The following is a 10,630-nucleotide window of genomic DNA, read 5'->3' as shown; positions in this document are numbered from 1 at the left end:
AAAACATTAACGATTCCAATAGGTATCCTGCCTTGTGGCAAGGAGCCCTAATAATATCTTTCATTGAAACACCAATTTTAAAAGACGATTATGTTTAATTACGATGCAAACACACATTGTCGCATACCTGGAATTTGATCAGAGGGGAAAAGCACATGCTTTTATAATAAACAGCTGACTGAAAAACGCGTTTGATAAACAGTCTATGATGGTACACCCGAGTAATTCTTCCTGAGGTCGACAGTGAACAGAAATGCATATATATTAAGGTACTCGGTGTTTTATTTCAGTAGACAATGATGCTTATCTTACAGTGTACCCACATTTTTAACATATTCGGATTCGAATACATAACTGTAAAATGTTTACACAATCTTAGTATCTAGTAACATTAATGGCATCATAATTCATGTAACGAAAATCAAATAAGTTTCCTGTTTCAAGAGGAAATAATATTTAATGATTAGCAAAGTCTGAACACGCCCATAAATCTCATTGATTTTGGTAAGATTTTTCTGTGAAGGAAGGAAATGTTCCTGGATAATCCCTGAAAAGAGTCACCAAAGGGTGACCTCTAATGATATTTTTATGTTTTATTTTGAAATGAATGATGATCTACCTGATTCGTCACAAGCCTACGCTGGGATATGAGACCCAGGCATACTTCAATCTTCTTTCACGTACTGTCAGTTATGTACGAAGCCTTTATACATGGTAGCAGGCAAAAGTGCCTCAAATTCTTGTTTTGTAGAGTTCCATTTGTTGTACGTGTCTTGACTAACTTCTACTAGCACTAGCGTCACTTCGATCTTTCTGACATTCTGTTTAGAGCTCTGTAAATCACACGAAATGAGGGACAGATCGACTCTCCATTTCTTTACCACTTCTCGATTTCTCATGAATACAGGTATGGTACAGACGCAGATTTCACTAACTGGTGATTGCTAAGGAGTACTATTCCTACGATCACCAGTGATTGTAAGATATGTGTTTAGTGACGTCATGGGTATGTAACCACTTTTAAACGAAAGATTAGGCAAAGAAAGACTTTCTGTGGTATGATGCATTTCAATTGATGAAGATGGTGACTTGTTCACATCAGCTCGCTCTGTATTCTGACATGGATATGGCTTCGTAGGAGACATTTTATCGGCCCAAGGTTTTCTGTTTGAAGGTGAGATTTCATTGATGTCTTCATATTGAGCAGGTCTGCACATGGCTGAATTTGAAGGACATATGGCGTCATACTCGCGTACGACCTCGTCTATGACCTCGTAATGATGGGTAGCATCTGGAGGAGGAGGAGCTGGATACTGTGGGCGCCTTCTCAGTGTTGACTGATCGAGGCCTTTCATCGTAATCCTAGAAAAGGAGTGAATGCGTGAGTGTGATTTTATGCAACTTTTAGCAATGTTTCAGCAATATCGTGGCGGGGGCACCAGAAGTGGGCTTTATACATCGTACTCATGTGGGAAATCGAACCCGTGTCTTCGGCGTGACCAGTGAACGCTTTAACCACTAGACTACCCTACACCCCCTATAAAAGGAAACAACAGTACCACATAAATGTCAGAAGTCAGATCCTAAATATCTGGTGCATAATTTATACGTTGCAGTTATTGCTGTGCATTAAATTTGAATTTAAAACTGATGATTATTTCAAAAATATATGTATCTCACCCTACGATTGCCACATACTTCCCAAATCAGTAGATGTCAGAATTTAGGTATGCACTATTTGTACCTTTTACTGATGAAAATGAAAACTGTTATCACAGTGCACACAGTGACAAGGGTCCCCACTGTAATGACCACAGCCTTCACGGTCACTGGATCCGGCGTAGTCGTTGTGACGTTGGTTGTCATAATTACATCTGAAAAAATGTGTCTACATATATTAACTATTTTAAATTAGATCTATGTTACCATGTCAGTAAAAAATTTAAAAACCCGTCTAAACAAAGGGAGAGTGATGGCAGCTTATTCTCTTGTCCACAACTTAAGCAGGTACATATTGGATGTCATATATCTCAGATCTTTACAAAAAATCCTGAATACATATATCTTCGGCAAACAATTTCCTCAACACATGCATATTTAAAGTTAGAAGTACCGATGCAAGCATGTATTCGTTTGTTTCTTTAACGTTGCTATCTGCTTCCAAGATTTACTCATCGTGGTCAACTATTTTCAAATGGACACTTGCCCTTACAAATAATTTCATATTTACATTCTGTTTCCCGGTGCTGATATTGTGTAATTGTATTGATACTAACCAATGTACACACCATCTATGAGGCTAGTAACATAAATAACCCGTGAAGATCCGGGTAGGAACTGGTCTTCAGCAACCCATGTTTGTAAGAGGCGACTATCGGGATCGGGTGGTTAGGCTCGCTGACTTGGTTGACACATGTAATCGCATCGCAATTGCGTAGACAGATTCTCATGATGTTGATCACTGGATTGTCTGGTCTAGACCGCCGCCATATAGCTGGAATACTGCTGAGTAAGGCGTAAAACAACCAACCAACCATCTATAGTGGTAGTAACTGAAATACCTTGGCTACTGGTGGTCGATTCGTGACTGGGTTTCCGGAAGACACATGTCCCCTCATATCTGTCACAGGACCTCCCTGAACACTGGATGCTACACTTCTTATCGCATCTCCAGCCATAGTATCCCGTCTCACATCCATTGCATTCACCTGTTCCTTCATGGCATTGGTTGTTTATACAGTTGGTGCAGTTGGTATTGCACTGTGGACCATAGACTCCTGGCTCACAGCCGTCGGTGCAGTTGCCGTTGACTCTATGACATTGGCGGTTCTTGCAGGAAGTACTGCACTTGAGTTTACACAGTGTACCGAAATATCCAACTTTGCATCCATGAAGACATTCCCTAAATGCCCACAAGAACTGGCCAAACACTTTCCACTGCACGGAAGATCACAGGACAAGCCGAAATACCCTGCCTTGCATCCATGAAGACAATGACCTGTTTCCTGATCGCACTGAGATGTACAGTTCCTGGACCTGTGTTTATCACAGACATTTCTTTGAACGGAGCGGTTTTTCTGATCAGTGAGTCTGCAATGGGGATTGCACGGAACATGACAGAACCTTCCATAGTAGCCAGTCAAACAGCCGGCAGCACATCCACCAGAGTCACAGGAATTCTTGCAGAAGCGGCAGTCTTCACATTTTGGCCCAAAGAAGCCTTTGATGCATTCTGTACACTCTCCTGAGTTTCTATGGCATTTAACACATCTAACTGGGCACGTGGTGTCACACCGTTCACCCCAGTATCCGTCTTTGCATGCACACATGCCACTAGCGGAGTGGCAGTCATTGTTGACACATCCTGAAGAGCACCTGATCTTGCACGTAGATCCCCATGTTCCTTTCTTGCAGCCGTCAGTACAGATGCCTATACCTTTTGTGGGATGCAGCTGACATCTCCTGAACAGACAGCCTTCACCGCATCTAAATGTGCATTGGTCGCCATAGTATCCGTCTTCACAAGCACCTGCGCCTGATTTATAGTGGGATGACCCTTGAAGTGTAAATTATATATGATGATAGTAACATACAGCTTATACAATGAATAACTGACAAATAATTTATATGGAAACACTAATGTAATGCTGACTTCCATTTCATTTCTAATTACGAAAAAAATTTCAAGGTCGCGGGTAGTGTTAGGATAATTGAAAAATCGATATTAAAGTATCTGAACACTCCATCGACAGTGATTAAGAGAACTGGGATTATCGCCGCCTTTAGCAGTATTCCAGACATAACACTGAGTGACCGTTAAATGTGGGAGGAAATCCCGAAGGAACATATGTCTCAGAAGTTAACCCCGTGGTGAAAACCGTGAGTAATAGCATGGTGCTGACACACCAAGAACCATAGCCTGGGTGAACCGGGATTCGAACCAACGCCTTTCATATGTGAGAGATATAGAGAGATATACACCGAGAGTAGCACCTTAAGAACGCCTTACAGTTCAAAACGTCTTATCATAGTTAATAAATCAAATTCACTTACGTGAAAATAGTGTCGTTTAGTCCATGTCTTTATTACTTAAACGTAATGCTATAGAAAGGATGGGCTGGAAATACATCCATCGAGAAACCAACAGTAAAACAAACGTTGATTGATGTCTGTAATGAGTATAAACAAAGCTGTTCCAATCACAACAACCCCAGGGATTACGCTTTTAGTGAGTGAGTGAGTGAGTTAATATTTAACGTCACAGATTACACTTTTAAGACTGGAAATCAGTAACCTCTCACAATTCTGATTGAGAAAGTCAAGAGAAAAAAACCCAATGTTCCAGTTTCACAATCTAAAGGATTATCATTAGTTTTCTAAACTTTGGTTGATTATGTTGATTTTGATCACCTTACCTGACTTGAATTAGAAGAGCTATAACAATCAACTGTAATCACTAAGGATGATAAGCATGACTTAATAAACTTATCGTTACACTTCATACTCCCTAAAGCCATGGAACAGACTTTCAGTCAATCTGTCAAATAAATTGACTAATATTTAAGGCAATTTACAAATTACTGAGTAAATCAGGCAATTTACACATTGACTGTAACATATATACAAAGTACGATGCTCACCTGTGAGGAAGAGGAATAACGCTAGAAACAATGAGTGGTGCTGTAGCGGAGTCCTCATTCCTTCATTACATGGAGGAGATACCATGTTAAACTAACCGTCTACAGTCTAGATCAGTACACGAGTGTTGTTACTTCTCATACTTGATATTTACGAGGTGTCACGAAGCTTTCAGTTTCAGACATTAAACAAGATTTAGTAACCTTGAATCAAAAGGTTGACCGAAAGTGTGCAGGGAATAAGAACTCATATATTTGCGTTATGACAATACCGTGTCTATTTTCATCCAACTTCTGAGGCAAAGTTTTTAAAGGGAAGTGCAAACACAAAATAATTTTCTTTCCTGCATGAAACAAAAACGCATTTTTGTAATTAGAATTTTGTCCTGTATTGCCGAACACATTATTTCCGTTGTTTTTTCTAAACATTTATTGCTATGCGCATTGTTTCAAAACTCGTCATTCTCTGACGGGGAATATCGCAGTCTGAAGAGAAAGTCGATAAAATACAAATTTGGAAAACATACTCGGCTTTATCCGAACACATTCATCCATGTGTTCTGATCGGGAGCTCTCAGCTCTCTTTTCAAGGGCAGTGGGGTTAAGCGTTAAAGCGTTCGCTCATCACGCCGAAGACCCGGGTTCGATTCCCCACATGAGTACAATGTGTAATGCCCATTTCTGGTGTCCCCCGTCGTGATATTGCTGGAATATTGCTAAACGCAACGTATTTAACATATTTCACTCACTTAGCGAGCAAAGCTATCCAAAGTATTGTGAGTTTGGTTCAGAAAAGGGTTGTCATTCATGACTTGAGTTTTGAATGAGGTGCGTTTATGCAAAACAACGTGTAACATTATTTGTCAACAACCTGTTGCAAGATGTACCTAATCTGAACTATACTTTCATTGCTTCCTGCAGTTTTTCGGCAACAGACCGGCGAAAGAAACCATTCATCACCCGGAATAACACGCGTGTGTCCCGATTGGATTTTAACTGGCTGAACTGAACTATCACGTGATAGGGGTGAGGACCCACACACCCACCCCCTAACCTTTGGACTTCATGATTTGTGTGCAGACATATTACCACATATAAAAAAAAATTGCCCTAAATCTATAACTGATATTTTTATTAGTTTATATCTAAAAAAGCTTGTGGACTGCAACTGGAGGCTGTTTAGATATTAATTTACCTTTGTCAAACCAACTGTGTTAGCTCCAAGCACGCTTCTTTTTCATGTCAAAGCCATGACCTTGTCCATAACTGACCTCTGAATGTGGAGTTTCATTTATTCCGTGTGACTTTTTTTGTATTTCTGTTCATTATGGAAGGGGATTGTGTTCCCAGTGTGACGGGACTTCACCTGACGAACGTACAAGACAAAAGTGCCTTTCGGCGTACTCGTATAGCATGGTTTATATATATTTCACATCACTGGGCTCCAGATAACTTTTGGGGGTGTGAGTGTACTTACACCTCACATTGCAAGTGGAAGTGTATAGAGAATTTTGAAAGAGTACTGACATTTTTTTGTGTGAGCGAGTGGGTGATGTGGTTTGTTATTTATAATATTAAACAACTTTTCAGCTATTAAACTTTATATATGTTAGACGTACAACGGCATTTATGTGCGTACACGATACGCTTGAAATCTAATATTATGTCGTCCTTCATTGATTTTTTAGGCGTGCATTACGTCTGTACGTCCCTTACCTGTTACCCAGTCACATCGACAATTGCTACTGAATATTTCTATTGACCTACTTAACGGGTGGATTCTGATATCCTACATTAACAATTTTTATATAATTGGGTATTTTTTATGCATTATTGTGTCTTTTGTACAAAGGAAATAAAACATCCACTTAATATGCTTGGTACTTGATTCCGGTGAGTAGGGGAACGCCACTCTAAACAGCATATGACGACCTGTCTGCTTGTATGACGACCGTGCCATTATTGCCGCCGTGTGTATGGAAAGTCTGCACATTGTCCATTGTGTTGACCTCACCCAGAGACATCGCCCATTGGAGATTATGTTTCTTGATATGCAAGTTAAACATAATCCTGAGGCTTTAAATGACACACAATATAAGTAAGTTCAAAAATGTTAACTAGAACACAAATAAAGTTTTGCAAAAATTCCAAACGCACAGGTATTTTTTGCAACTATCTTTTGTCATGTTCTTTTCGTTGCATGTAACGTATTCATGAACTTTCTCCCGTGTCAAAAATGATATGTAAAAATGTTAAGAGGAACCTTTTACTCCGGTAACGTGACTAACCTGATGACAACGTAGTGTCAGATTGCTGAAGATATCAAGCATTCCTTATTCTCAGTCATCCATCACGTGTAATGCTAAGTTTGTTTATAAACTCCTTGAAAAGGAAGGGATATTCCATTTTGGGTTGTCATTATTTGGGAACCAATTGTACGATTGTATGGATTTAGAAATATTTATTCCATTCACAACGTGTAACGAATTACGTACAAACATGCTAATTCCGTGTAACCGTTTGTCATGATGTGTACGTGATCGAACTCCGTTAAACTGGATTTTTTTACAAGCATTTTCTGTCACGTCAGCAACGGTTACATGCAATTGCCATGTTGGTAGTTTGACCAAGACAGAGCATTGTATCACAGTCAGTAATAATATTACATGTACAATCACGATATCAACCGACAAACAACGTTGACACACGTGGCGCATGCGCCTTTTCCATTCTTGACCTACTCGTGTTATTGGTCGTTTTGTGTTTCAGGATGACAATGCAAGATAACATGGGGCTCGTAGTGTTACTGAGTACCCCCACCAGTAAAAGATAACCACTGACTGACTGACTATATTCTATTCTCTGGCGTTGACGTTCTATATTATATTGAACACGGATCAAAGCGACCCCACCCAATATTGCCTATGAACTGCGTTATATCATTGCAGGTCGTGATATAGCTGGTATATTGTTTACAACGAACATGTGTTTACGGGTATTAACAATATTGTTCCAGGAAGAGAAACCTAACTATTCAGTTCAATATACCTTAAGATATAAGTTTATGGACCCGCGTAAGCTAAGAGTGGTGTTATCTGTAGAGTACAGATAAAGGATTTCATTGTGGCACACAAAAGAAATGTTGTGGCTGTTGTTAGTTTGAGTAGAAAACATTTGCTTTGAATATACTGTCTTTTGTTATCATGTCTGATAAAATTTCACCTCAATGATCTTACTTCTGTATGCATGCACTGAACACCAACGAAGCACAACGATGAATCACGCGGGATTCATGTTAACAATACCGTGAGTTCAGTAACAGCCAGTAGTGTATTGCCATGTATCGGGTCACATGGAATAGATTCTTTGCACGGTTTTAGCGCTATTGGCTATTTAAAGCAGTGTTTGGTATACAGGCAACACAGCTAATGAAGCACATCAGCCACTCGCGGCACTCGAAGGCAAGTTTCTAACAGTAAACGGTATGTACTATTTGTGTTTCAGTGTTACCTTCGCATAACATATCCAGAACGTATCCATGTATTGGTGCTGAAGAAGCGATATTATTTTCCAAATTTATCAGTGGTCTAAACATTTACTCCAACATGGTCAGAAAACATTTCTTGTTTGTTTGTTTGTTGTTTAACGCCACTCTAAGCAATATTCCCGCTGTTTTGTTGTTTGAACATATTTTATTCAGTGTTGAAATGGATTGGGCACAAGTTATGTAACTTATTACCACCCGCTCCCATCAGAAACATGAACAATAATGAACAATAATGGTTGGACGTAATGGATGGACATATTAATATTGAGACATATTATTGATTAATTGAAGCGCTTACTTCGTACAATGTATTTATGCACATGTCTAAAGATATTTTCATTGATAGTATTTGGCAGAGCAGGGTTGCCGTAAAGAATGGTATCAATGTCTAACTGAACTTTTGATAGTTCAAAGTCTTTCTTCAGATCAAAACGGCAACTGACGCTGCATGACGGCGGTCTGTTAATACTCGAATCTGGACCATACAATCCAGTGATCAATACCATGAGGATCGATCTACGCAATTGGGATACGATCCTATCCTGACCACACGATTAAAACAAAGCTTTGAAACTGTCGATCACAAACATTAAAGTTTGAAATGTCTAATGGAATCACGTGTGTAAAAACGACGTTTAAAGAATGTACCTTTATAAATAAAAGTTATCATGTTGTATTCTTTTTGCAGTGGTCGATGTCGGGATATGTTGAAATGTAATCATGTTGGACGCATGCATGTGTAAGTACCTTTCCTGCTTCCTGAAACGCGATTTCGGCTTGATGTTGTTGATGTTTACTTGAGGTATTCGTTAGGAACAAAATATTTAAAATTATATTTTTTTTAAAGGAGGAGTCAGACCAAAGAGATTATTCCCCCTGTGTTTCCGTATATATCGTGCCATCCCCTGGCAAACATTACACATGTATTAAACTTCGGTTATAACGAATTCAAAGAAACCACTAACTTGAGTTCGTTATAACCGTAGCTCAATATGCGCAGTTCGTTATACGCAAACTTACAGCAAGAGATCAGGATATAGAAAACCTCAAACAGGTTGCTATATTTTTCAGTTCGATATATACGCAGGTTACTTGGGCTTTTCTGCTATTTTCGATACGGAATTCCACAAGTGTAATATTCTCTATTTTATAAAAGCTTCATATCTTACAAACGTGTATATTTGAATCGTGATTCCTCCTAATGAAAAAAACATGGTGCAATGTCCAAATAACGACACCCTAAAGCTTTAAAGCCAAGTGTAAGTTATATGGGAATGTCACTTAATGGTTTATTGAACAAGCTGATACTGATGTATCGGATTAAAGTGAGATTCTATATAGCTACCTTATCGACAATTGTCACGTAGTTGGCGTATGTGTCCACGTGTGTCAGTGTGCATGTTGTCTGCGCAGATCTGCCTTCGTTCAAATCTTGTGTTTTTGCCTCAACTTCGCCATTGTTTTGCTAATTACTAATTGTACAAAGGAAATGTACGTTGTATACTTCGCTATACATATATTATGCTTAACTGTCGATATTCTTGTAGGGTTGCTGTAGCTAGATAAGTACGGCAAAGGATGAGGACTATTTTTATGGATATACAACTTCTTTATTCTGTATAGGCGACGTTTCGACATAGATTCTAATGTCGTTGTCAAGCAAGTGATACATGAGAAGTAATTTTGGGTGATATATATACAACATGTATATACATGAGATGTTTGGACAATAGACTGACTGACTGAGTTTGGTTTTACGCCGCTTTTAGCAATATTCCAGCAACATCACGGCGGGGGACACCAGAAATAGGCTTCGCACATTGTACCCATGTCGGGATTGAACCCGGGTCTTCGGCGTGACGAGCCAATGCTTTAACAATTAGGCTACCCCTGGACAATAGATGAAGGATGAGGCGAACATGAGTTGTTTATACAATAGAAGAGTTGATAACACAGACAGTATACAGGATTAAGTAGGTTGATGGAAGCCAGTGATGGAAGTACATGGTTGTATACAAAAGGGATTAAGGATGTTGATTGGCAGCCAGTAGGGGGTGATGTACATAGGTGTATACATAGGTGATAAGGTACTGTTGGGAAGCCAGTAGTGATGGACACAAGGGATAATGTACAATGGTAGTGTTACATGAAAATTAATTCAGCAAGTGATGATAGGCCTTGGGGATGAAACTTGATTTGGCTTTGCATGTGTTTGTGACGAGCACCGCCGGCGTGACACCTTTTCAAAACATCTGGAATCATCACCTAATCGATAGAGTCATAAACTCATGCTCAGGATATAATCGGAATCAAACAATTGATATTTCGATGTTTATGGAAATGATCATATCCAAAACGGATGGTAAAACTAGTTTCTTTTCAAACTGCTGTTTCAGTATTAGTCGGACTTCTAACCGCCTGTGTAGGTTGCCTTGCAACATGTTCT

At 39.3% G+C, this 10,630-nt stretch overlaps 1 protein-coding gene across 1 annotated transcript; it reads right to left on the bottom strand.

Moving 5' to 3' along the window:
• Positions 1-264: 264 nt before the first annotated feature.
• On the bottom strand, positions 265-3,352 carry LOC124266015 (multiple epidermal growth factor-like domains protein 11). Its single transcript, XM_046700829.1, has 4 exons — positions 3,146-3,352; positions 2,562-2,937; positions 1,745-1,874; positions 265-1,362 (listed from the first exon to the last, which is right to left on the bottom strand). The coding sequence occupies exons 1-4, from the start codon at positions 3,350-3,352 to the stop codon at positions 945-947; spliced, it is 1,131 nt and encodes a 376-aa protein (XP_046556785.1). The 3' UTR covers positions 265-944.
• Between the last annotated feature and the right edge of the window lie 7,278 nt (positions 3,353-10,630).

The sequence above is a fragment of the Haliotis rubra genome, unplaced genomic scaffold (genome assembly GCF_003918875.1).
Source record: "Haliotis rubra isolate DU_JTF1 unplaced genomic scaffold, ASM391887v1 Scf10, whole genome shotgun sequence".
Taxonomy (NCBI): domain Eukaryota; kingdom Metazoa; phylum Mollusca; class Gastropoda; order Lepetellida; family Haliotidae; genus Haliotis; species Haliotis rubra.
Note: the sequence above shows the minus strand (reverse complement) of the source record. Positions and strands in the feature narration are given on the sequence as shown.

Excerpts from the sequence above, each read along its gene's own strand:
- LOC124266015 (XM_046700829.1), bottom strand. The coding sequence starts at position 3,352 with ATGACTGCCACTCCGCTAGTGGCATGTGTGCATGCAAAGACGGATACT. Across the intron at positions 2,938-3,145 it reads TGGTGGATGTGCTGCCGGCT|TGGAAAGTGTTTGGCCAGTT; the intron begins GTTTGACTGGCT and ends TCTTCCGTGCAG. Across the intron at positions 1,363-1,744 it reads TTCATTTTCATCAGTAAAAG|GATTACGATGAAAGGCCTCG; the intron begins GTACAAATAGTG and ends CTCCTTTTCTAG.